This window comes from Panthera uncia, chromosome D4 (assembly GCF_023721935.1).
Source record: "Panthera uncia isolate 11264 chromosome D4, Puncia_PCG_1.0, whole genome shotgun sequence".
Classification (NCBI taxonomy): Eukaryota; Metazoa; Chordata; class Mammalia; order Carnivora; family Felidae; genus Panthera; species Panthera uncia.
Genome location: NC_064807.1, coordinates 81504393 through 81531972, shown reverse-complemented (window position 1 = coordinate 81531972; position 27580 = coordinate 81504393). Strand labels below are relative to the sequence as shown.

The window sequence follows — 27580 nt, the reverse complement described above, 5'->3', positions numbered from 1 at the left end:
GAACTTCTTCCTAGCTCACGGCAGATGAGGGGCAGGCTTGAAGGTCTTGTCCCGTGGGCTGTCTGGGTCTGAGGCTCAGGGAAGCCACCAGCAGCTCCAGGAGAGATGGCCCACCTGTGCACCAATAATTCTGAAGCCAGGAAGAGCCTGGTCCACAGAGCCCCTTCTCCTTCCCTCCCAGCTTTTACCCTCTAGCACTTGCCTGCAGCCATAAGGTCTGGTTCCTCCCCTGGACCCAAATGCTCCGATCTCAGCCTCCCCCCCCCCCCCCCCCCCCCCAGTGTCCCTCCCCCTACCACCCCCACCCCTGCTGCTGGGCCATTCCACTAAATGATCAGGTCAGGAGTGACAAGGAAGAGGGAATCTGTTTCATCCCGGCACCACCCCAGCCTCGGGTCTAGGGTCTTGCTCATGGCAGTCCTGGAGGTATCCCTGAGTGCATACAGGTTGTGGGTTCAAAGGTCCAGAGAGAAACGACAACACGGACCGCAGGTCCAAAGGCCTTGGGAAGGGCCGAGGAGAGGTCCCATGGCCTGTGGTGTGTGGCCAAAGCCAGCCGTTCTGGGTGGAGAGGGAGCCTCAGGGCCTGGCCCAGCTGCCCACCCTGGTAGAGTCGGGGCTGGCAGACAGCTGCCTGCAGCCTTCTCAGCTGCTGCTGCGGAAACAGATGACGGCACTGAGGCGGAATAAGAGAAAATAGAAATGAGTACAGAGGGAGGGGGAGCTTGGAACAGGGGCTGGTATTTTTCCTCGGGGTGTGGTTTCTGCTCAGTGGCTGGGTGACCATGGAGGTTTGGAATGTGGTTGGACAGAACGGTGAGGAGGGGTGGCAGGGGCGGGGGAGGGGGGGGGCTAGAGGCAAGGAGCAGGAACATTGGCCAAGGGGCCTGAAGCCCAGGGCCACCAACAGTTCGGCCAGAACGGGCGCCGGGGGTGGTACACGGAGCGGAGCCTCCAACCAACACTAGTGCATGGGTCCCAGAGGCCTCTGGTTTAGAGCGGCCTCAGGAAGGGAGACAGAGTTGAGAGAGCAAGAGAAACTATAGGAGTAGGGAGAGGCCTGGAGGTGTAGGGGAGTGTGGTCAGGTCTCCTCATCTGTAAAGCATGGCCTGCCTGATCCAAAGTGAGGCTATTTAGGCAAGGGAACGGTCTCTCTGAGCCTCAGTGTCCTCATCTGTTAAATGGGCTGAATCATCTCTACCTCCAAGGGTGCCAGTGGGAGGACTGAGTGGGATTGAGTGCACACGAAGATCTTGGCAGGGTGCTCTGTGAGTGGAAGGGATTACTAACCCACTGGGGCCAAGGGAGCTTTGACCTGGCTGTGCCACATGCCCAGCACCTGCCCCGGGACCTGCCCCCCCCCAAAATATTTGCTGATGGAGCCCCTTGCAGGAGTTGCTGTGGGGAGCCCCCATGCCCACTGCCCCTCCTCTCCTGTGAGCACAGGTCCATGCTCAGACCACAAAGTGGAGGGTGTAGGTGAGCTGGTGGCCATTGTCCCAGGCATACAGCACCCGCTCCTTGGGGTTATAGTCGATCTGGGTGGTGTAGGCGTGCTTGTTGAGGAAGGGCAGCTGCGGGCGCGCGTCGGTGCCCGTGTGCGTGTCGAAGGCGTAGGCCACCTGGCCCTCCTGCTGGTCGTACGTGTCCACGGCGTACAGGATGCCGCACACCAGGAAGCAGTTCCCGTAGGAGTTCCGCCGCAGCCGCGTCTTCCACGTGGTCTCGCGGTGCATGGAGAGGTCGCCGGGGTCCAGGCGGCTCAGCACGATCACCTCGGGCTGGGCCTCGTCGCGGTCATCCGCCGCGGGGTAGATGACCCACAGGCCGCTCTCGTCCACGGCGAAGTCGATGTCCGAGTGGCCGCGCCACTTCCAGGGCGTGGTGTCCTCGTACACCACGTCTGGCAGCAGCGCCCAGGAGGCCACGAAGCGCTGCCTCAGGTCGTACTTGATGATGTTCTTGGTGAAGGCGCGGTTGTAGTAGAAGGCGCCCTGGTACACCACGTGGCCCGTGCCGATCCAGTTGTAGGGCAGCTTGTACATGTTACTCCAGCGGCCTGTGTGTGGAGGGCTGAGGGTCACACCTGAGCCTCCCAGACAGCCTCCCCGCTCACCCCAGGACTGGCGAGGCCACCCAGGGCTCTTGAGTGGCCCTGCAAGCAAGGGACACTGAGTGTGCTATGGGCCTGGAGCTGGGCCAACCATCCTACCCCACCGCGCCCACCGAGGGGGTACTGTTATCACCCCCATTTGCCAAGGAGGAAACAGGGGCAGAGGGTTCAAGGTCGCACAGTTATGGAATGGGGCAGCCAGGATTTAGACGGCCTCTATGCTTTGTCTCAGCGTCTTTGCCCATGCTGTTCTTTTCGTCTGGACTTCCATTCCCCATCCTGTCTGCCTGAGGAAGGTCTCCTCCTTGTCTTTCAGAGCCCTTAGCCAACGTTACCTCCTCCAGGAAGCCTCCCACGAAGACCCCGGGATTGAGTGAGGGCCTCTCCTCTGACCTACCATAATCCTTGCCTCGGCACTTTTCATTGGCTTCCTCCACACCGGCCTGTGAGCTACTTGAGGCAGGGATCAGGCCAATTTTGACCTGGCAGAGGAAGGACTTTGGCTGTTCCAGGCCATACTCTGTGACTCCACAGCTATCAGGATAAACCCAAACTTTGATGTGGCTCACGAGGGCCGCCTCAGCCTACTCTCTCATTCTGCTTCCCCCACCTCTCCTCTATGCCACCCTGCCTCTCATCGCCAGGCCTTGGCCCACACAGGGCCTTTGCTGCGTGGAATACCTGGCCCTTTTGCTTTTGCATGGCCATCCCTGCTCTGCCTCCAGGGCTCAGCTCAGCATCGCCTCCTCCTCTGGGAAGTCTGATCTCCACTGACCCTTGAGCTCTCCCACAAACACTACACTGAAATTATTTCTTTTAAGTGTTTGCCTCTCACATCAGGCCATGCATTTCTGGAGGGTGGGTCCTGTCTAAGTGTCTCCTCCCCCATCACGCACCAGATCTGATAACCCAAATTCTGCCTTTCCCTGCCCAGACTTGCTACTCTTCTAATTCGGCTCACCTGCAAAACAGAGTGACAACCCCCACCTCACAGAATTTTGAAGATACCATGAGCTGACGCACACAGGATGATTAGCACATAATAAGTGCTCAAGAAGAGGAAACTCTAAGTATTGTTCCTCTTGACAGTAAGGTACACTTAGGAGGGCAGGACCACATCCCTCTTGTTTGTTGCTGTGTTCCAGCTCCTGGCTCGGTGCCAGCACATAGGGGGTGCCCTCAGATGCCCCTCCTTGGGGTGGCCGATCATTTGGAGCTGGGCCAGGCTGGGGAAGTCTGGACCACAGGAAACCACAGGCAAAAGAAGGCTCAGTCTCCATAGGAGGCCCTCCTCAGGCCGCCCACACCCTGCCCCCCTTCCCATCTCCGGGCTCCCCAACCTTGCTTGAAGTTTTCCAGGTTGCGGAACTCTGCCAGGCTGTTCCCGTAGTAGTAGTTGGTGACATAGATCCTGTCATCTTTCGCGGCGGGGTCCTTCATCCAGGCTCCCTCATGGCGCCCGTAGCTGTGGTGCCTCACGGGGGGGTCCACAGCCCGGAGGGTGCCCTCACAGCTTATCTCTCTGCCTATGGGGAGTGAGGGGTACAGCGTCTGATACTCAGACCCACAGGCCCCGAGCCGAGCTGGAGCAGCAGCCCAGGGAGCGTTATCTGGGCCATACTTAAATCCCTCCTGATCTTTTTGTTCGCAGCCCTTTTCCCCCTTTCCTCCTGATCAAAGCAATGTCTGATCAACAGAGAAAACACAGAACATTCAGTAAAGGAGAATGAGGAAAATAAAAATGATTCAAAATGTCATTATCCAAAGAAAATTTTAAACATGTTGTATTTCCTTCTGTTTCTTTTTTAACTTTGCATGTCCAGTCATGCAGACATACGGTAAAAAACCGTGGTTCTTCTGAAGATTCAGTTTTATGTATCCTGTTTTTTCCCTCCACTGGGCGATTTCTCACATCATTAAATGGCTTTTTAATGATGTGATTTCAAGGTTCTACCAGGCCACCAGACAGCTGTGCCCCAGTCCCCTTGGTGTGAGACCTTCAGATTATTTCCAGTTTTCTGATGTTGGAAATAGACTGGGAGGGAACCTGTTAAGCTGCAGCTGTTGTCCACATTGCCGATGGACCCTTCAGGAAAGATTCCTGGAAGTGGAATGCACTCAGGCCAAAGTAGGCAATGGGTTTAACAATACCTTGTTATCACAGGTAGCCAAGAGGCCCTCCAGAAAGATGGGCTCAATGATTTAATAGGAAACACTTCTACCGAAAGACACGAGCCAAAGCTACAAAAAAGCTACATAAAAAAAAATTAAGATATGAAAATCATTGCTGGATTTGATGATGGGATCCTAGGTGATATGTTAAGAAGGATTTGTTGAAAATGCTACCTGTTTCACTGTAAATGTCCATCAAACTTTCTATAAAGGATCAGATAGGTAACATTTTAGGCTTTCCAGATCACATACTTCTGTATTCTTTTTTTTTTTTTTTTTTTTGCAACCCTTTGAAAATGTAAAAAACCATTCTTAGCTGGAGGGCCATACAAAAACAGGCTGCAGGCTGGATTTGGCCCATGGGCTTTATCCTACTGACCCCTGCGAGGCTTACTCACCTGCGTTGGGGACGTCTGGGCGTGAAGGTGGCTCGGTGGGCAGGGGACGGGTGGTGGGAGTCAGGGTGGAGGTGACGGTGGGGTCCGAGCCGGGGGTGCCGGAGGCCAAATCCGCTCCCTCTGAGGCCCTGGGCCCAGCCTCGTCTTGTTCTGCTGAGTTGGGCTCTGGTGATCTGCCCTCGGCCCTGGGCGGCAGCTGTTCCAGCCAGGAAGTGCCCTTGAGGGCGTTGTCTGCGGGGAGAAGACCCTGTGCTCTATCCTGAGCTGCTGCCCAGTGTCTTCCCCAGGCCCACCTGGCTCCCAGCTCTGGGGCCATGGCGGAGAGAAGCGGGGAGGCCCTGAGGAGTAAAAGGCCTCAAAAAGTGGGAGGTGGGGAGGCTTTGCGGTCAGCAGACCAGCTCCGAGCACCCCAGCTGAGTGAGCTCAGCCAAGTCGCCTGCCTTGGTGGACCTCAGCTTCCCCTTCTATGAAACGAGAATCACAAGGCTCACCACGTGCGGCTGCTGTGTTGATCAGAGGAAAACGTATACAAATCATTTGCACAGAGCCTGGCAAGTACGAGGTGCCAAATATGAGACCCCTTCCCTCCTGAGTGTCAAACACTTTGTACCAATTCTTTCATGTCCTCAATTCAACTCCAGGAGGCAGAAACCCTTGCTCCCAAATTGCAGACTTTTTCCTTATCCTTTCCCCTGGAACCCAGCCTGTTCCTCTCACCCAGTATTTGCCACTTCAAGCAGGGAGGGGCAGGTGCAGCCAGCCTCCCATCACCTCTGGACTCCAGGTCTCTGTCTCTGTCTCTGTCCCCCCACTCATCTCCTATCTCTCATTTCGTGGCTTTCTCGGAAACCACCCTCCCTTTTTCCCACCCCTGCTGGTAAGGCATTTGCCAACAGGATGACTTTTTCTGCTCCTGTGGGACCTGTGTGGGGCCATGTCTGGGTCATCCCTGACCCACACACTTCTCTGGGCTGGGATGGATGGGGCCTGCATAGGGAAAGCAGGAAGATTCAGTGCCACATAGCAGAGGACAGAGCTGTGAAGGGGTCTAAGGCAGGCTTTGCAGCCCGCTGACCTGGGTTCCAGTGCCACCACTCACTGTGAAACCTGGAGCCAGTCTCTTCACCTCTCTGAACTTGTTTCCTCACCTGGATCAAGTGCAACAGCATTGTGAAAGTACACAGAAAACCGAGAAGCCAGGGACAAAGGAAAAGTGATGGTGTGGCCCCCAGGGGACGAGGCCCCTTGACTCCAGGACAATTACCCAACTTCTTCCTTTTCTCTCCCTGCCAGGCTTCCTCTTTGCATAGGGTTTAGCCAGGCCCCACTGTGGGGCAGCCCCTGGAGTCTCTTGGGAATGGGGCACACCCTCTTTCAGGGGAATCTGGCCTTGGCAGCCTGCCAGGGCAAGAGGCTTGTTCCCACGGGCCTCGCTGGCAGAGCCAGATGCTTGCAGCTGTTCTTGGGCAGTGCCCAGCCAGGGGTCAGAGGCTCTGTTCTGTGGCCAGGCTGAGCTGGCAGGACTCAGAGCCAGTCAGCAGCTAGCACCAGGGGCTTGGGGAAGAGGCCCCTGAGCCTTGAGAGACCACAAATTTAGGGGGCTCTTGAAGGAGACTGGTCCCTCACATTTCTACCTTCCGGTCCCTTGGACGTGTGGGCAGAGGTCCTCACAAAAGGAGGTGGTCAACAGGACCCGGGAAGGGGGAGCAGGCTTGGGATGCCCCTCAGGCATTTGGGGAGGGTTTCAGAGGAAGAATCAGGAGCCACATCAGTGAGGATGGCCCAGAAATTTGGGTACTCTTGGAACTTTGGTCTCTTGTGTTTTTGGTTAATTACTTGGTTGCCCTTCACTGTGATCCCCCGTGGATCGAAGGAAAAATATAGGAGTCTGTGGGCTCTTCTTTGGGGAAATAAGAAGTGGGGGGTGCTGGAGAGGCCATCCATTCCAAAGCCACTTGGGAAACAAGAGGTGCCCAGAAGGCTCCATGTCATTTCCCAGAATGCTGGCCTGGCTACAGGTCTGGGGACTCCTACCCCACCTCTGGCTGTTGCCTGGCCACGTTTTTTCCCACTGGACTGTGAAGTCCACGTTAGGCAGAATCTCTGGGAGATACAGCAAGTACATGGTGGACCTTCAGCAACTTTTTGAATGAAGAAGGAAAAGTCCAGTGAGAGCGGAAACAGCTGAAGATACTGGAAAGGAACTGAGTGGCCCTTTGTATTGTTTATATTATTTCATCCCCAACAACGCCATGAGGGGTATCATCTCATTGTGTGGATGAACAAAGGGCACCAACAGGTAACCAGTGGAGGTGACATCTGGGCAGTTTGTAGAGAAGACACTGGATCCGTGTAGGTGATCTTTGGGGTGCCATCTATCAGCAAGCCCCCAATCCCCAAGGGTCCAACCCTCGTCCAACTCACCAGCCACAGCTTCGGCCACCTCCTTCCTGCCCGCCTTGTAGTAGGTGATGCCTCGGATCACAGCCTGCTGCTGGGCCAGGGTCCGGGGCTTGGCTGTGGGCTGGGGGAATCTGCCCTTGCCACCCTCCTTCCTCAGCTTCTCCACCTTCAGCAGCTTCTCCTTAGGAGGTTTTGGGAGGCCCCTGTCTACAAAGCTCTTCTGCATGTTGCTGTATTTGTTGTTGTCTTTGCCTTTCCCTCCAGCTGTGTCCTGAGGGAGAAGTGAAATCTCAGACTTAGGGGAGGTAGAAGAGGTGTTGTGGGAGGGCACGGAGGCTCAGCTTATGGGGACTGGAAGTGGTCATGCCACTCCAGGACCTACGCCTCAGGTGCTCGTGAAGTCACAGCTTTCCCCCAGAATGGCTAAGTCCATGACTGGGGTGTGCCTCGGGTTTCCCCAAGTGGGTTTCCCCACTCAGCAATAGCTCCCAAGCCCAGCCTCATAGGTTAGATTCCTGTCTCATTTCCAACCACCTGCATACTCGCCCCCAGGGGGTAGATTATAATGATCAACTCCCTAGGGAGGTACCTGGTCACCAGGTCAGCTTCCTATCCCTGTCTCTCTCTCACTCACAGGTCTTTGTTAGTGGGCAGGGGAGAGGTTCTCAGGCTCCGAGGCAAGATGACCAATGTCATCTCAGTGTGCCGGGAAACTGTCCCAGTTTTAGCACTGTAGGTCCTGCATCCTGGGAAACGCTTCAGTCTCAGGCAAACTTGGATGGGTTGGTCATCAAGGGCATTGCCCTTTGTGCATGCAGTTTCCAACGTTTTGTACATTTTATTTTCACTTCCCTTTAAATGCCTCTGATGCTGGCTTGGCACAAGATCACAGGCCCTGTGACATCACCTATTGTTAGGCAGAATCTCCAGGAGATACAGCAAGTACAGTATCTAGACCTTCCGTGTCGTGGCCAAAACAGCATTCGTTCGCGCCTGTGGACCTGACACGGGAATGAGCAGGAAGCCTGCCCTGGGCTAAGGCACCAGGCTTCCTCCACGTTTTATCAGCAACTAGGCGGTCCCGGCTGCAGACACAGATGGCCCCATCATCACAATGTCAGCACAGGAGGCCAAGAGGCGGAGAGGAAGAGCATGGGCTCGCCAGTCACACAGATGCGTGTTCAAGTCCTGGCGCAGCCGCCCTCTCTCCACGTGACCTCGCTCTGCGTTTCCTCATCTGCCAAATGGTCAATGATGCTCCTTCCTCATGGGTGGTTATGAGAATAACTGAGATCCTGTCTGTGAGGAAGTCAGGTTTAGACTTTAGAAGTCAGGTTTAGAGGATGTCAGGATTCCACAACGTCGGCTCCTTTCTTCCCTACTCCAAAACACAAGGCCGCTGTGCAGAATGGAGCGGTTGTGCCCTACACATGGGTGACAGGCCAAAGGGGCATGAGGGCACTGAAATTGAGCCTGTACTCCCATTTGCCAAGCCACACACCCTAGTGTATATCTATCATAGGAGGGAGCCTCTGTACAATTTGCCCACCCACAAGGGGCTCCTTTTTATTTGCCCAGAAGGAGAGCCTTTTTGGCAATTTGTCTGCTTAGAGGGGGGCCTTTTCTTTTCTTTTTCTTTCTTTCTTTCTTTCTTTCTTTCTTTCTTTCTTTCTTTCTTTCTTTCTCTTTCTTTCTTTCTTTCTTTTCTTTCTTTCTCTTCCTTCCTCTTCTTTCTTTCTTTCTCTTCCTTTTCTTTCTTTCTCTTTCTTTCTTTCTTTCTTTCTCTTCCTTCCTCTTCTTTCTTTCTTTCTCTTCCTTTTCTTTCTTTCTCTTTCTTTCTTTCTTTCTTTCTCTTCCTTCCTTTTCTTTCTTTCTTTCCTTCTTTCTTTCTCTTCCTTTTTTCTTTCTTTCTTTCTTTCTTTCTTTCATTTTATTTTTAAATTTATTTATTTTGAGAAAGAGAGAGAGGGTGCAGGAGGGGCAGAGAGACCACAAGAGAGAAAGAGAATCCCAAGAAGGCTCTGCACTGTCAGTACAAAGCCCGATGTGGGGCTCAAACCCATGAACTGTGAGATCATGACCTGAGCTGAAACCAAGAGTCGGACGCTCAACCAACTGAGCCACCCAGACGCCCCAAGAAGGGCCTTTTTCAAATGCACATAAAAGTATGTTATATGTCTTGGATGGCTCTGCCTGTTATCTCTGCTCACTTTCTGCTGAGCTTGAGTATGGAACGCCTGGGTACTTGCTGTAGGAATTCTCCACTCCAGACTGGGTTGATGAAGTGGTGTTAGTCTGCAGGGTTCCCCGAGGCATTGCCCATCTACCCCCGAGCAGGCCTGACCCAGCCAGGGGTCCAGCCACAGCAAGGGAGGCTAAAAGTGGTTTTGCTGCAGCCCATCCCCAGGACCAGGCAGGGAGGGTCCTCTCTACAGCCTTGTCCCCACTAGTTTGGAAATGGAAATGCCTTGGATGCCGCCAAACACCTGTCTCAGCAAACAGACCCCTCGGCTGGATCCCCACATCTGCTCCCAGCTTACCTCTGTCAACCGTGCTCGCTGTATGCCAGCGACCCCTGCCCCCAACCCTGCCGTGGACTCTCTAGCTATGCTAACCCTCAGCCCTCTCCTATGATCTCAAACCCCCATCCAGCTGGTTCCTGGGACTGAGGTCCTTGGCACACTGTGTTCCCAAGTCCACCCACCTTCTGGCCCCATCACCAGAGCCATGGACTCACCTGAGCCTTGCTAGCAGGGCCGGGGGCTGGGGCAGCATCTGGGACCGTGGCGGCGTCCTTCTGCAGCAGCTGGAGGCCCAGGCTGGAGAGCTCCTTCTTGATGCCCATCATGATGGCCGAGTGATTCTCATAGCGCTTCAGCTGCTCACTGAGATGGCGCATGCCCTCCTTCACCACCTCGTTCTCCCGGCTCAGGTTCACCTTGACGCTCTGTGGGGCAGGACCTTAATCAAGGTCTTTCTAGCCTCCTCTGAGAGCCACTCCCCACCCCCCGCCTCCCTGGAGGGGACACCCCAGCTTCACTGCCCGTCTCCTGAGCAGGGCCCAAGGGTACAGACAGTGGCACCAGCAGGCCTGGGTGGATAAAGCATGCTGCCCAGAGGCCATGTGATCATTCATGTCTTATTTAAAAAGTGAATGAGTGATGTTTTTCCCTTGGGCAGAGGGAGCCAGTTCCTCCCAAGTGAGGCTGTTTTCTCCACTTCCACTCAGAGTTAGCAATAAGGGGGTTTTTTTGTTTGCTTTTTTTTTTTTTTTTTTTTTTTTTAGTTATCGCCTAGTGAACAGAAGCAAAGCGCAGATAATGCAAAACAGAAGACAATTAAAAAATCATTTCTTTGTGGCTACGGAAACCATTTCTGATTTGTTCCAGCCACAGCAGATACACTCTCCAGATCGCCTGGCTCCTAGTTCCACGAAGTGAGTTAACATTTCCTAAGATTACGGGAGGAAAGGCCAAAGAAGGATAACCATGGAGCTGGCATCAGGAGAGCCTGGCATGTACGAGGTGCACAGAAAACACCGGCGCACGGTAGCAGTCCAACAACCATTACCTGACTCCCATGCTGGCAAGGGCCTGGCACACGGTAGATACACACCAAACACTTTTTGGATAATTGAAGCCACTGTGACCCCAGCTTTGGGGAGACCAAGGGGTTAATCTCTCACCCGGGGGCACAGGATGCCCAGGTACCCCCTCCCTCTGGAAAGGAAGCTGGGAAAGGAAGCCCCCACACCCGCTCCTGGCAGCTGCATGGCCCCAGGCTCCCGGCAGCCCAGCAGGGGCCGGATGCAGGAAACAGGCGGAGGCCAGGCTGTGCCAGCAGAGATGTGTGCCAGTAAACCTTGAACCTGCAGCCTGGACGCCCCAGGATTGTCCAGCTGTGTCGCTGTCCTCAGGGGGCGGTCCTGGCCACCTGCCTAGCCCTCCAGCACATTTGCACTTGACCAGAAGATGCGTCTGCTGCAAGTGGGTACTGGGACCGCCATGCTGTCCTAATAAGCCCTACCCTGGTGGGCTTGGCCAGTCCTGTACTTTTATGTGGCATTTTATGTGACAAGTAGCCCTGGACTTGTGTAATGTATGAGTCTTGGTCTTGGTGAACTGAGGGCAACTGCAAGTTCCAACCAGCCCTACTCCACATCCCTTTCATGTAGCCAGCTAGTGCCTCAGTTTCTCCACCCAGCCTACCAGCTTCCTGTAGGCCCACGAGCCCAGTCAGACCGCTTTTCCGAAGTCTGGACCCAGAGGCCTACATCTCCCTCTCCAAGCTGCCTGCTGGAGTCCAGTTTTCAACAGCCACCAGGGTCAAGGCAGAATTGCCCAGGCCCCTGCAGACACTACCCTTGGCGTCCAATGTTGACCCAGCCTGGCTCCTGGGTAGATCTCTGCCCTTACCTCTTCCAGCGTGTTCATCTGGGAGGCCACCTTGTGGACATAGGCGTGCACTTTCATCAGGTCCATGCTGTACAAGGTGCCCTCCAGGAGATCCACCATGGACTGTAGCTGCCCAGGAAAGGGTGAGAGGGTTAGGGTAAGGGCAGAACACAGGATCAGGCACATATGGTGCAAAAGGAGCTCTACCACTTGGAATGGCCTCATGGGGCCTCAGCACCCATTGGACCCAGCTTGCTAATAATAATGAGAAAAGCAGTGGATTCCATTCTTGAACTCTTATCACAAGGCAGGTATGGTGTTAGGGGCTTTAACGAGCTGTTTCACTTAGTCCTCAGGACAACCCCATGGGGTGTGTGGACATTGGAGATCAATGTACATGCCCTGGGATCCCTCTTACCTATTTCTTGTGCCCATACCTGGCTTCCACGTGCCTCCTTTTTAACAGCCTGCATCTGTGACCCTCTTCAAAGAGCTTCTGTGTCCCCAAAGTGCCTGGGAGTGTATGTCCTCCCGGGGCAGTCCTTAGGCAATGCCTGGCAGGTATGGGCATTGAAAAGCCCAGCTCCCTAGCCCCAGTGGGGGACAACTGGGCTGTCATTCACACTCCAGCATCCCCTGGGGCTGAAGCTGATGCTTGGCCTGAGACCACACCCTACTGGGCTTCCTTCTCTTCCCACCTCCACCTCTACCACTTTGGTACCAGCTTCTCCTGGGCTTTTCAGAATAAATCACCAGCACACGAATCACTTGCCTCAGAGTCTGCACCTTGGGACCCAAAGACAGGGTCTGGACAACTTTTCCTTCCTTCCTTCCTTCCTTCCTTCCTTCCTTCCTTCCTTCCTTTTCATAATCTCTTTGCCCAACATGGGGCTCAAACTCATGACCTGAGGTCAAGAGTCACATGCCCTACGGACTGAACCAGTTAGGCACTCCGACAAAGTCTGGAAAACTTTTATTTTCACCTTACAGAGTAGGAAATTGAAGCTTAGGTGAAGTGACTTGTCCAAAGCCACCCAGTTGTTAAATGGTGGGGCCGGCAGCAGATCCCAGATTGATATACACCAAAACCCCTCTCCTATCCTGCTTTACCATTCCTTCTTGTGTTCAGATGGGGAAACGGAGGCCAAGAGAAGGGAGGAGCTTGTACAACAAACAGGCCAGTGGCAGATTCTGTGTCACCCGTGTCCAGCGCAGGGCTCCTCCCTGCAGATGTCCCTCTCCTTCCTATCCCCATCACACGTCATCAGGATATGACCTTCCCAGATGGCCAAGATGCCAGTGAGTGTCAGGGAAACCAGGGCACAAGGGGCTGGCTGGAAATCAGCTTCCCCTGGCTTCTTGAGGAGGGCTGTTTCTTCAGCCCACCCTCTCACATGGCCCTACTCCGAGTCCTGCAGCATTTCTCAGGGTCTGAGCAAGCCAGCGCTCCTGTCTGACCCTGGCCAGCTGTTTCCAAAACAGTTTTACTCCCACTCTCCCAGGGGTGTTCAAGTTGTTTTAAGCCAGAGATCTTTTCTTTGAGTAGGCATTGATCTCTAAAATGGAAAAAGGGAGTGGAAAAGTCTTACAGAAGCAGGGGTTGGGCCTTGAGTCTTGTCTGCTCCTCTGTAACCCAGCTCAGACCCTGAAGAGTTGCTCGGTACCCCTTGGGCTCAGGGGAGCACAGTCTGAGAACCATGCACATAGACTCGTGTGTGCTTTGGCGTCCTTCTCTGTGAAATGAGGCAATAGGGCTGTGGTCAGGAGCAGTAGTGTCTGGACAGGGCTCTGCAGAGTGGGCATGCTGCTTAGGGCTTCATGAATACCAGCAATAGTGATACTATTCCAGGATACTAAAGGGGATCCTCCCAGCTTCAGTCTACTGCCTTTATGGTGACCCAAACTAGCTTTCCAAAACACAGCTTTGACCGTGGGTCTCTCTGCTGCTAGATAGCTTGTCATGGCTCCCCAGTGCTCATGTATGACTTTTCACTTCTTAAGCCTGGCATTCGAGCCCTCTATGCTCTGCCCATGTAACCTCAATGGCCTCAGCAAATGTTTCCTGTGGGCCAGGAACTAAGGACAGTGATGAGTAAGATAGACACAAGCCTTCATGGTCCTTCACAGGCTGTCAAAGAACAGAGCGTAACAGAGAGGTGCCCAGATCATTAATGTGAGGACGCCAACCTTGTCTAGGAGCAGATGTGGATTAGTAAAGTATGCCAGGAGGGAGTTTTGTTTGAGCTGAGCTCCGCAGGAGGAGCCCAAATTAGGCAAAGAAGGCAGGAGAAGGGCAATCCAGGCCAAGGGAACAGTTTGTATAAAGAGCGGGAGGGAAGAAGAAACACGGTGTGTTTGGGCCATGCTACCGAAGTGTGGTCTGCAGACCAGCATTGGCCCAAGCTATTTGTCACTCATCTATGATAAGGTAATGACAAAAAAGTGGGAGTAGACTTTTACAAACTTTCAGATCCCTTTGACAAAGAAATTTTTAATCTGTTGACTCTACTAGTAAAACACTGGATTTGTATTTTGCATGTCTGTTTTCTGTTTCATTTTTCGAATAATTCATTTTTATGGCATTTTCCAAAAGTATTGGTTCTTGTTTTTTTTTTATTTAAAAAAAATTTTAAAGGCTGCCTTTTTTGAGGAAAAAAAAAACACTTAAGTTTATTTATTTATTTTGAGAGACTCAGAAAGCATGAGTGGGGAAGGGGCAAAGAGAGAGGGAGAGAGAGAGAATCCCAAGCAGGCTCTGCACTGATGCGGGGCTCAAACTCATGAACCCTGAGATCATGACCTGAGCCAAAATCAAGAGTCGGACGCTTAACTGACTGAGCCACCCAGGCACCCTGGTTCTTATTTTTTAAAAATTTGTCTTGGGGCCCCTGGGTGGCTCAGTTGGTCAAGCATCCGACTTCAGCTCAGGTCATGATCTCACGGTCCGTGAGTTCAAGCCCCGTGTCAGGCTCTGTGCTGACGGCTCAGAGCCTGGAGCCTGCTTTGGATTCTGTGTCTCCCTCTCCCTCTGCCCCTCCCCTGCTCATGCTCTGTCTCTCTCTGTCTCAAAAATAAATAAAAACATTAAAAAAATTAAAAAAGAAAAGAAAACTGGTAATAAATAACAAGAGCCATAAATCTGTTCACGCTTTCGGCACAGTAATGCATCTTCTGGGTATATAACTTTAAAAAAAAAATTTGTCTTTCACCACAGATAGTTTGAGAAACCCTATGCTAGAGGAATTGACAGGTGGCTAGTGGGGCTGGAGCAGAGAGAGTGCAGAGAGCCATCCTGGGCCACATCCACTCCACCTGCTCTCACCCATAATACCCTCATTTCTTCTCTGCCTGAGGGACTCCTACCAAGCCCTCAAAGCCCAGCTCTAATGTTACCTCCTCTTCTGGGTTCCCACAGTCCTGGGACATCCGGTGGCCCAGCACCAATGACACTAACATTGTTGGAGTCAGGAGCTGTGTCCCCATAGGACTGGGGATTCCTCAAGGGTGGGCCCATGTTTAGTTCATGTCCAGAAGGAAAGGGAGTGAAGAGGTAAAAGGTATGCACCTGTCACTAACCTCCCCAAGAAAGGGAATCTAAAAATCCTCTCCCTTCTACTCAGAGTCATGCAACAAAGACCAAATCACAGCCGAAGTTCTTAGCTTGAAAGGGCTGGGGTAGAGACAGGGGAGGATATAGCATGGGTGTGCCCTGCTTCCCCTCCTCCATGGGCTTCCCTTAACCTCCTCTCCTGGGGGACTTCCCATAGACAGGCTTCTGCTGAAGGACAAGTTGCCGAGCCTAATGGGAGAGGCCTCAGCCCTGTCTCATACTGCCTCTGCACCTCTCTCTTGGGGTTTTCTGGGTACCTCTCAGGTACCTGCCCCTGCACCTACAGTGTGAATGAGACACAGTATTTTCTCCTCCTCTCCTCCTCCTACAATACCACCTACTGGGTCAATCTCACCGCTACCCTACTCTGGTCCTACAAGACTGAATGAAAACCATCATGGCTTCTGTGTACTGAAAAGACCTAAGGAACAATGGGCTCCTGGCTGAGAGCAAGTCACAATCCCTCTCTGGGCCTCAGATTCCTCCACAAGTAAAGCTAGGACCATAAGTTTGCTCTCCAAAGGGCTGTGGCAAGGATTAAATTCGCCAGGATGTATGAAAAGGTTTTGTGTATCCTCATGTAAAGTATGCTTACAATTTAGTTAATGAGAAGTGGGCTTGAACAGAAGTTGGGGTTTGTCCCTATGGCCTCAGTGCCTCAAGTCTGCAGAGCCCTAGTGAAGCCTCAGGGAGACAGTGCAGTCCGGGGACTGACAAGTTGTTAAGAGGTAACTTGTCCTCAAATTCAATCCTATCCCAGCTTTGAGAGTTTTGGTATCCATTTAGTTGTTACAAAAATAAAACTAAAGTTAAATTTAAAGAAAATATTTTTAGCCAAATGTGGGAGACCATTTTTCACGGGTCTCTTGCTTTTTTCTGCATGTCTTGCATGCAGACGTGCTGCCTGTCTTTGTTCCAGGACATCTTATTGTATGGTGAGCAATCTTGGAACATAGAGAGAGTGTTTCCCTCCAGAGTCGGGAAGGTGTGCTCAGTGCCCATTATAAAAGTTTTGGATTTTTTAAGCTTGGGGCTCCACTCTTGAGAAATACCCCACTGTGTGTGCAGGTGTTATCTGGTCTTCACTGTATCACCCCATGGGAACTGGAGCTGGAAGAATCAGTTCAAGAAAATGTAGATACTCTGGCTGCTGTGAGTAATAAAGTCCTTAGTCTCTGACCCAGGAGGCTTGTGTCTTCTGCCAGCATCCATGAAACGGGCAGGCTGACTTGTTATCTTAGAAGTATGGTAACATCTCAGTCAATTTCACAGTTCTTGATACCAAAAAAGGCAACATAGATACTCATATGTTTGGAAGAAATTGTAAAAGAAAAAGATACTCTCAAAAGACAGCAAGTTTATCTAGTCCATTACAGAAAGGAAAACAGGAGAGTAACGTTGTTTAGAACACATGCTTTGGATACAGCAGGAAGTTGTTCAAATCCCAGCCCCACCAAGCACAGAGCTGGGTGTGTTATGAATGCCACAAAGGTGCCTGGCTGGCTGTGGGGACTGTGATCTAGCCTGCACATGCCTATTCAAGCCATGTGTCCTGGTGGTAGGCCCTGGCATGGGGCGGTGTCCCTGGAGGTGGGGCTTCTTTCTGATCTGCCTATGGAGGTGGCTGGAGGGAGGTAAGCATAAAATTTATATAAAAGTATGGTTTAGACCCCGAAGCTACCTGCCATTATGTGAGAGCTTGGGCCACACATAACTTGTGTCACCTAACTTCCCAAACCTCAGTATAAAACGAGGACAGTGATTCCATATTTCCCAGAATGGTTCAAGAATTTAGAGGAAAAAAAATGTGTAAAATGAGCTTAGCACAACATCTGGTATGCAGGTGGTGCTTGAATATGGGAAGTGGTATCATTACATTAAAAACGATAAAATGCCACAAAACTTAAAATTTAAAATACTATATTCTAAGGTGCTGACAGATGAACTGGTTTGGGTAAAATATAGGACACTGAACTAGGTGATAAAGTATATATCTGTTTGCTTATTTTCTGTCTCCCTTACTCAAGGCACGATGAGTTCCCCCCTTTATCCCCAGAACAGTGCCGCCTGGCCGGTGGTAGGTGCTTTGTAAATATCTGTTGCATAAAGAAGCCTGCATTGTGCACACCTGCTAGAACACAGGGTAAACTGTGTAAACGCCGCCTCCATCACTTACTGGCAAATAGTATTGGGCAAGAAGTGGCTTTCCCTTCATGGAACCTCGGTTTCCTCCCCTGTGAAATGGGGTAACAACAGCAGCCACCCAGAGTGTGTGGACTTTTCACTGAAAGGACAGCCCACGCTAGATACTCATCCAGGAGGCGTTCCCTGCCACCCCCCCCCCCCGCCCCAGAAAGTCTACCTTGAGGAGCTCCGGTGCCTGCTTCTTGAGCTTCTCCATCTTCCACTCGTTCTCGCAGGGGTTGAGTGAGGAGGGTGGCGCCGTGCAAGAGCAGCGGCAGTCGGTCCCTGAGCTCACGGTCTCCACAGTGTAGAAGTCCTCCACCCGTGCCCGCCCGCTGCGCACCCGGCTGCACGCGTCCTTGCTCAGCGGCCGCATGATGCACTTGCAGCGGCAGTCAGAGCCCTCTGAGGTCATTCGCACCTGGTCCATGTCACCAAACACCTGCAAGAGGGGCTCTGGTGAGCCGAAGGCCAGTGCTGTGGGGGGAGAAGGAGGGAGGAGGAGCCAGGAGGAGGCACCTGGGACAGGTAGCGCAATCCAGTGCCCTTGGCCTTTGGGGTGCCTGGTTGGCTCACGCAGTTGAGCCTGTGATTCTTGATCTCAGGGTTGTGAGTTCGAGCCCCACACTGGTTGTAGAGATTACTCTAAAAAAAATTTTTTTTTAACTCTTAAAAACAAAACAAAACAAAACAAAACATGGAATTACCACAGGACCCAATAATTCTGCTTCTAGATAGAATTATTATCTAAAGATGACTTCCCCAAAGAACAGAAGACAGGTATTCAAACAAAGACTTGTGCATGAATGTTCACAGCTGCATGATTCACAATACTTATGAGGTGGAACCAATCCAAATGTCCATCCACTGATGGGTAAACAAAAGTGGTGCGTCTATACAGTGGAATATTACTGAGTCAAAAACCGAATGAAGTATGGATGCATGCTACAACTTGGATGAACCTTGCCAACATGCTGCTAAGTGATAGAAGCCAGACGCAAAAGGCCACATATTGTATGACTCCGTTTATTAATATCCAGGCTAGGCAGATCCACAGACACAAAGCAGATTAGTGGTTGCCAGGACTTGGGAGAGGGGAAATGGGGAAAGACTGCTTAATGGGCACGGGGTTTCCTTTCGGAGTAATTGAAAATGTTCTGGAACTAAGTAGTGGTGATGGTTGCACAACATTGTGAATGTACTAAATGCCACTGAATCGCACACTTTAAAATGGTAAATATCATGTGTATTTTATCACAATAGTAAAAGATATGAAGAACTTTTATCGGGCACTGACTAGACCCCGGTTTTCATGTGCATCACATCCTTCAATAATATCTGTGTATGGGGGGGCTAGTTACCTCCAAAGTCCTTACCATGGTCTTCAAGGCCTACTTGAACTGACAGCCTCTTCTCAACCCTTCCTCTTGTCACCCTTTCCTTCCTTTGGGTTACTCCATTCCAGCCTTTGCAGATGTGATACCCTCATCCTGAAACCCTTATTCCCCTGATACTCCCTTGGCTTATTCCCTCATGTTACTTACACATCACCTCCTCGGAGAAGCCTTCCAGACTAACCCACCTCCCCTTACTCTGTCCCCTTATCTAGTGGCTTTGTTTTTCTTTATTATACCTAGGTATATTATATATATATATATATATATATATATATATATATATATATATGAAGTATTATATTTGTGTTTGCTTGTTTTTTTCTTACTCTACTGAAGGAACCATTAGAGAAAGGGACTTTGTTCAGTTCTCTCCTATACCACAGAATAGTGCCTGCACAGCCTATAGAAGATGCTCTGTAAATATCTGTTGGATAAATAAGCCTGCATTTTGCAGAAATGGTAGAGCACAGGGCTAAGACCATGGTGTCTGCAACCTGGGTTAGTAGCTGTGAGATGGTGGGCAGCTCAGCCTTTCTGGCCACTCCCTATTTGGCTCAGCCAGCCTACTCTGGGCTCCAGGCTCTTGGAACACAGCTCCCCAAGGCTCAACCAATAAACACCCCAGGCCTCATGGCTACTTAGCTCTCACTGAAGTAACCAGGACTCAGTTTATGGTTCCCTTGGGCTTCCTGCCAACCCCAGTGCCCTTGAATGTCACAGTGCCCTTGGAGGAAGGGCCAAAGGCACCCCATATCTGTTCTGAGCTGTCAGACGCCTGTTTGGGCCTCTGGCCTCTGTTGGACCCTGGGTGACAGCTGGAGGTGCAGAAGAAATAGGTTGAGATACATTCTTGAGCTTTCCTGCTATATGAGAAGCTGGCAGAGTAGGCTCTGAGAACACAGAGGAAGACACCCATGAAGACTGCTCAGAGGAGGTCACCCTTGGAGGGCATCTTTAAGGAAGAGAAGGGCATTCGAGGGACAGCAAATCAGATATGTAAAGATGAGAAATGGCCTGGCACTTGGGGATCTAGGGGGGAATCATTTTGGCTGGTACTTGCAGGAACCCGGGGATGGCAGAGACCAGCTTGTGGAGGGCCCTGAAAGCTGGTTGGGGATCTTGGTTTCTTCCTGAAAACACTGGGGAGTCACGGAAAGATTTTAAGCAGGGGAGAGCCAGGTTCAGATCTGCATTATGAAAAGTTATTATTATTATTATTATTATCATCATTATTATCGGGCTGCCTTGTGGAGAGATGGTGGATGGACCATCCTGGGTCACAGACCTTGGAGGTGACATTTACTAAGAACTCACTAAGTGCTGGGGAAGCGTGGGGGCAGTGGTTAGGCAACAACCATGGGCCACCTACAGCTGTGTGTTCTTGGGTAGATTACTTAATCTCTCTGTGCCTCAGTTTCCTCATCTGTAAAATGAGGGTACTACTAGTGTCTGCCCAACAAAGGACTAAGAGATGGAATGCCAGGATTATGCTCAGTCCAGTGCCAGGAGCCCACAGTACAGTCTGTTTGCTGTAGCTGTTGTTATTACTACCAATAATCCTGAAAGGGGGTTGTTTTCCTGCTTGTTTCTCTATGTATATGCAGTGGTAGATATTCGTAGAGGGTCCTACAGATGAGGAAACTGAGCCCTGGAGCCATCAAGTGACTTGTTCAAGGGGATTAGAGCCCAGTGTGGGTAGACTTCCAGTCCCCTGGGGGACAAGGAGGGTGGGGAAGGAGGAAGCTACCAGTAGCTTTGTCCTGGGCCCTCTGTGGGCAGAGTGTACCCTGGGCACTTTGGGGCAATTCTCCCCTGCCTGTGAATGCTGACAGCCAGGCTAGGGGTCCTGCACATTCCTTAAATCTCGGCCAGTGCCTTAAGCCTGCCTTCCGTTCGAGACTCCTGGGCCCCCTTCCCAGATCTGCTGGGACCTCCAGCCACCCCCAGCCACTCCCCAGTGGGTGGATATGGATGTGCTCTGTGTGGCCAGGCCAGAGAGGCTTCCTCCTGGGGACCCACTCATAATCCCAACGTCCACCCCCACCAGCCTCCACATCAGATTGCAATATTCCTTGTCTCCTCAGATGAGGTGCTACATCCTGAGGGGGGCGGCCAAAGCCCTGATACCGGCCAGGAGTCAGAAGAGGGCCTCTGCTCCCAGCCCCAGCTGCCAGGAACCTAGGCAAGGCCCTCCCTTCGGTGATTACTGGGGCCGGCGGTGCTTGATTGGAGGCAGCAAGGCACCATGGTGAGGAGCCAAGCCCAGACTCAAATCCCAGCTCCTCCATTTCCCTGCATGGCCTTGACCCCTCTGAGTCTCTGCATCCTCCTCCATAAAACGGGGAGGATAATAATCTCTGCCTCGTAAGCTTGACCTGAGGCTGAAATGAGTCAAAATGCATGCAAAGCGCCTGGCACCAAGCCTGGCACAGAGTAACTGCTCTTTAAGGGGTACGTGCTATTCAAGTAGCCGCCAACAACCCTCCCTCATGTTTGCACATCATCTTCTACCTCTCTTTGCTCTCATCACAGCCCCCTCATACAGAGGAGAAATCTGAGCATCAGAGAAGACTAGAGGCTTGTCCAGGGTCACTAAGGACAGCCTGACTCTAAAACTTTGGTTTACTTGCTGTTCCTCCCATGACCACCCATAGTCAACAGGCAAGGGCTTCTCCAACAATTGAGCTGGGACAGAAAAGGGGGCCCTGGGTTGGGTCACAGGGGATGGTATAGGACCCGGCCCACCCTGCCCTTGGCACAAGGGCTGGAGCTGTTGTGAAGCAGCAAAGTCCCTGCATCACATCGCATCTCTTTCTACAGCCTCACTCAGCACACACCTGCTGCCAGAGACCCCAGAAGTGTGTGGGTGGCTCAGGCTGAAAAACATCCCTAGGTATTTGGGGGTGCCTGGGTGTCTCAGTCGGTTAAGCGTTCAACTCTGGATTTCAGCTCAAGTTGTGATCTCACAGTTCATGGGATCCAGCCCTGCATTGGGCCCTGCACTGACAGTGCAGAGCCTGCTTGGGATTCTCTCTCTCCTTCTCTTTTTGCCCTTCTCTCGCTCTCCTTCTCTGTCTCACTCTCAATCCCTGCCCCTCCCTTTTCCTTTCTCTCAAAATAAAACAAACCAAAAAACATCCCTAGGTATTTGTAAGGGAATCCTCCAATGAGATGGTGAGAAGGCGTACTTGAGATTTTTCTGAAGAAAGATGGATAAATCTGGCCACAGTGGGAAGAGGAGGGTTTACACTTCTAGAATGTTATAGAAATGAACAGATTCATATTGTGTTACCTTGAGGTAGAGTCTTCCTTCTTTTCACATGACCACCCCAGACTCACTGGGAGCCAGTCTCCATGTCCCCCTCAAAGCCCTCCCCTAGGGCCCAGTGCCAGCTGGACACTCCCTAGATGGCATAGGACCCCCAAACTTAAGCCATCCAAAACTGAACCCAGCATCTTTCCTCAACTTATGTCCAACTACCCTCCCACCCAACCCAGATATCTGAGCCTCCTTTTTACACTGGACAAGCCATCAGTCATGTTCTTCCAATTCTTTATCCTAATTACCTCCCATCACTATCCCTGGTTCTCCATTCCATGATGATAGCCCAAGTTCAGACCACATTAACTGCTACCTAGGAACACAGCAGCCTCCTCTCTGCCAGCATAATCTTCCAGAAGCTCCCCTTTGATGATCTTTACTCTCTTGCTCCACGAACCTTCATGGCTCCCTATATCTCCATGAGTTTTCAACTGGAAGGATGTGCCTTGGAATGACCTGGAGTACACTTGGAAAATGCAGGTGCCCTGGCCTGAGTCCACACTTCTTAACTCAGACTCCGAGGCTCCCCAGGCCATCTGGATGCCCACTGAAGGCCGAGAATCCTGTAACCCCAGGATTCTCCAAACTCCTCAACCTGGCTCTTTTGACCCTCAGTGTTCCAACCTGTCAAATAGAGGTTGGCCGCAGGGTTGTGTAAGATTCTGAATTGAAGTGCTGGGCGTGGGGCTTGGCACACAGGATGTTTCTCAGTACTTTCTTCTGGGTGCCCCAGCCAACAGGAATGTTGGGGCAAGAATTTCCCTGTGGAGAGACCCTGTGGGGCCTGACCTGGCCCCACACTCTTTGTGTACAGGAGGACATCATTTGTATCCCTTGTCTGCCCTGAGCCTGTTTTCAATTACACCCACAGGCAGAAACTTCCCGAGCAGAGGCGCAACAGCACCGAAGCCCCCGGAGACCAGCCTGGCCTAGAACATCTGATCCAGCCTGCGCCACCACAGCCTGCCTGTGCCAGCCCCTCCTGCTCTCCTGGCCCAGTCCCCACAAGCCTTGGCCTACCCTCCGTCCTTGGGCCCCTGGTCAGCAGCAGGGATGACCAAAGACCCCCATCCCCTTGTCACCACCTGGATGCATGGCAGTGAGGCACCCTTCACAAATGGGGCAACTGAAGTAGCAATGGGGAATCCTCAGCCACGTTGCAAGGGCATACAGCAGAACCAAGTGCCATGCCTGGCTTTCATGTGGTTACCTGTCTGTCCCTCCAAGCTGGGCAGCCCCTCAGAAATGCCAGGGAATCTGTGAAGCCCTTCTCCCACTCCCATGCTGGACAAAGCACCTCCTTAGATGAAAATTCCAAGTCCTGTTTAGGAGAGACCTTGCTATAAACACTTGCTATAAATTAAAACACCCTGAGTAAGGAGCTCCCTGAGACCACAGAGTTCTGTGGTGAGTACTGGGGTTGAGCTGCCCCTGCACCCCTGAGAGTGGGGGGCAGGAGTGGGGGGGCTGGACTCCCCCAGGAAGCCTAAGGTGGGGGGCAATTTAACCCTTTAGGGCCCTAGATAGGCTTCAAGTCCCAGGCTCGCCCTCGAAGGGCTCCCCCCTCTCCAAAATAGGACAGGCTTGGAGAGGAAGGATGGTTATGGGGGAGGGAAAGGGTGATAATGAAAACAGCTCTCTCTGTAGGGCCAGCAGGAGACCGGCTGTGCTGAGGAATGCAGAGTAAATTCACCCATCACTTGATTTTTATTTTTCCCAGCTGGCTGAAGTGGTGTGGGGTGGGAGGTGTCTGAGGAGGGCTGTGCTGCATCCTGCAGGCTCTAGAGTGCACCTCCCTACCCACCAGCCTCAGCTTGCCCTGGAACAGCTACACACACACACACACACACACACACACACACACACACACACCCAACCTAGCAAGTGTTTGGCTGACTCACTACATAAACAACATGTTGGGTTTTCTTTGTCTTTGCTTTGTTTTGAATGTTAGCCCTCCCCCACAAGCTCTACAGTCCTCTGCATGGCTCAGAGGATGCCCAGGACCAAATATTCCTCCCAGCCAGAGATGGGAGGGGAAAAGCATTGATCAGGTTATGTGGAGTTTTTTTTGTTTTTTTTTTTTTTGCTTACTGTTCCCCTACCTGAGCCAGGTCAGGGAATCCGAGAGATCCTACATAGAAAGGAAGTTGGACAGAGATTGTTTGTCAGATGGGGAAACTGAAGCCCAGAGTCAGGCAGTGACTTGCCCAAGGTCACACAATCAAAGAACAACAAAGGGCCAGAACCTAGGTCTTTGGGTTCACAAGCTGGCCACTTCTCTATACACCCGAGTTTCCCATCTGTAAAATAGGAAAGATATGCATTCCCTTCTTATCTTTGGAGTGCATGGTCAGGACTGCAGCTCACTTGTTTTCGTACCCTGAGCTGAACCTTCAGGGTGAGGGTCTGCTAGTGCCCAGTGCTCATAAACTTAACCTGTGGCTAGTGGCTTTTGCCTTTTACCTTGCTTGTGGGCAGTGCAGCCTCACCTTCTACCCAGGAAAGAGGCTGGAGAGACACCAAAGAAGTCACTCCTTTGCTCTCCTGCTGTATGAGTAAGGGCCCTACTTTCTTCCCACCCCTCATTCATTCCCAGTCCCCTTCTCCTTCCTGGGTCATTTCCAGAACACCCTCAAGGGGTTCCTGCTCTCACTGATTCTGAGTGCTTGCTCTCTCAACATTCTGGATCTCACCTCCTTTTGGGTTCCCCTGATAAGATTTCTTAATCACAGTATGATTTATTGGGCACCTACTAGGCACCAGGTGTGGTGCTACACATTTTACAGGCATGACCTCACTACAGAACACCAACTGCAGGAAGTGGGAACTATTTCCATATTTACAAGCAAGGAAATGGAGGCTCAGAGAGGTAAAGGCCCAATGTCACCCAGATGAGAGATGGAGTGGGATTTGAACTCAGGTCTGCTTGACACCAGGGCTGAAAGGTCAGCCACAACAGAGAACAAAAGCTCAGGTCCCTTAGGGAAACACGGTGTCCTCCAGAAGGCGCATTAGATCCCTAGCAGGACTACCAGAGGCCAGGCAAGTGGCCAGCCCACTAGGTTTATTGGGTAGGGACTCTGGATGCCCAGCATGGACTGAAAGCCTTGACTCCGGCTCTGTTGCAAATCCTGGAGTCCCTGGGTAGTTAGTAGTTACCCAGGGGTCTACCCCACCTGGTTAGCCTGCCGCGGAAACTTTCAGCCGGATTTCCAGACTGCCCCTGCCCAGCGCTCCTAGGAATCCCCTTCCTGGGCTGGGGACTGCATCTCTTGTCTGAGCCCCCTCTAAACTCCCAGGGTCCCCTCTCCCTGGCCCTGGGTTTCAGTGCTGACCTTCTCCCCGCATTGGACTGGGTCCCGGAGCCCCTTCCTCAGGCCCCAGGTCCCAAGTACTCCTACCATCTTCAGCGCTTCTTCCCCCACGCGCTCCTCTCCCTGGGTCCTGGCCCCAGCGGCTTCCTTGCTGAGCCGGCCGGGTCTCCCACTCCTGGTCCTCCGCTCCTGGCCCGGACACCCTCCTCGGTCGGCACCCTAGCCACAGCGCCCCCTCGCGCCCGGCTCCCCGCGGAGCTGAGCCCCGATCAGAGGGCCGCGCCGTACCTTACTGTCAGCGCGCACCCGGCCGGCGCGCAGCAGCAGCAGCAACAGCAGCAGCAGCGGCGGCAGCAGGAGCAGGGGCAGTGGCCGGGACCGGGTTAGGAGGGCGGCCGCGGCCATGGCGGGATGGGCACGGTGGGCACGGACGGCCGATTGCGGACGCTGGGAAGCGCGGGCCGCACTGTGAGCTCTGTGCAGCCGCCAGCGAAGCCCGCGCGGCGCGCCCCCCGCCCCACGCCCCCTCCCGCGCTGCCGGGGGCGGAGCTAGGGTGGAGGGGGCACCCCGCCCTGCCCGGCCCTCTCTCTGCGGGGCCTCTTCGCCATTGGGCGGCTCTCCAAAGGGCATCCCTGCCAGGACACAAAAAAGGGTCTTGTTCGGAGTCCCCAGGAGCCTCGGGGCCAAAACGCGGAGCGCAGGGTCGACACACGGAGGAAGGTCCTGTTCTGTGAGATGTGGGACCGTGGGCGTGTCCCTTCACCTCTTTGAGCCTCAGTTTCCTAATCTATAAAATGGAGAAAATAGTGCTTTCCTTTTGGAGTGGTTGTGAAGTTCAGATGAGTGATGTTTCCAGAGCAGGTGAGCTTTTCAGCTCTCCAAATACCCAGACCCCGCCACCTCTACCCATCTCACGACTCAGACCTCTCTCTCCCGTTGTTTCTTTTCCTTTTCCCTCCGTGATCCCTCCCGTAGACCCCCAGTAGCTCCTGCCTTTTAAACAGCCTTCCTTTCCCCCATCCTCAAGAGGGAGTGCTCATTTCTCTGATTCCTAGGCAGCAAAACTCCCAAGGAGCCGCCTCTGGTCGCCCCGCCTCAGGTTCCCTGCCCTCCTCTCGCTCCAGTGCTTGTCGGTCTGGCTCGGGAGATGGCTAGTTGAGGTCCTCGGGACCTCCTGTCACCGCACCTAAGGCGGCACCTCTAACCTCCCAGGATCGATGGCTCTTGATCATGCCTCCTTCCCAAACTCTCTCCTCTCTCGGTTTCTTTCGGATTCCCCGTATAACCTCGAACGGGGCTCTTTCTCAGGCACTTTTGCTTTTCCTTGCACCTCTGCGCACTCCGGGATACCAGACACCTCTTTCCTCTCCACGCTGCCTCCGTAGGTGACCCTCCCCTGATCCAAGACAGTTCAACTTGTGTGTCTATTTATCTGCCCTTGTAAACTTTAACTGCTCAAAAAGGAACCCTTATATGTACTCCAAATGCTACTCTCAAGCACTTCTCCCTGATGCATAACCCTTCCCCCTCTTCATTTTCTTCATAGAATTCATCCCACATGAAACGTTCTAGTTGATGTGTTTCCTTGTGATCTTTACGCCTTTCCTTGTGGGAGAGAAGTCAACTGTGCACATACCTTGTGCATGAGTAGCTAGTTGAGTGGTCTCAAAGTGTGGTTCCAGGACTAGCAGCCTCAGCATCACCTGGGAACTTAGAAATGCAAATTCTCAGGCCCTACCCCAGATCTAAGGAAGCAGAAACTCTAGGGATGGGGCCCAGCAATCTGTGTTTTAACAAGCCCTCTAAGGTGGGGCGCCTGGGTGGCGCAGTCGGTTAAGCGTCCGACTTCAGCCAGGTCACGATCTTGCGGTCCGTGAGTTCGAGCCCCGCGTCAGGCTCTGGGCTGATGGCTCGGAGCCTGGAGCCTGTTTCCGATTCTGTGTCTCCCTCTCTCTCTGCCCCTCCCCCGTTCATGCTCTGTCTCTCTCTGTCCCAAAAATAAATAAAAACCGTTGAAAAAAAAAATTAAAAAAAAACAAAACAAAAAAAAAAAAAAAAAACAAGCCCTCTAAGGGACTTATAGTTTGAAGAACAACTGACCTAGCACAAGGTCTGGTGCTCCCTAACTCTGAGCTGCATTAACGAGTCACATGCTTCAGGTGTTCAGTACAAATTAGCCTCTTTCATAACTAGAGATCTGGGGACATGTCAAAATCAGGGCTAGATTAGTATAAAAAAATAAATGTGGTATGTGCATTCTTATGTGTA

At 52.3% G+C, this 27580-nt stretch overlaps 1 protein-coding gene across 1 annotated transcript; it reads right to left on the bottom strand.

Moving 5' to 3' along the window:
• Positions 1-298: 298 nt before the first annotated feature.
• Positions 299-27099, bottom strand: OLFML2A (olfactomedin like 2A). Its single transcript, XM_049628686.1, has 8 exons — positions 25600-27099; positions 17454-17717; positions 11503-11610; positions 9825-10034; positions 7109-7358; positions 4685-4915; positions 3455-3640; positions 299-2060 (listed from the first exon to the last, which is right to left on the bottom strand). Exons 1-8 carry the CDS (start codon positions 25714-25716, stop codon positions 1456-1458), a joined length of 1971 nt encoding a protein of 656 aa, XP_049484643.1. The 5' UTR covers positions 25717-27099; the 3' UTR covers positions 299-1455.
• Between the last annotated feature and the right edge of the window lie 481 nt (positions 27100-27580).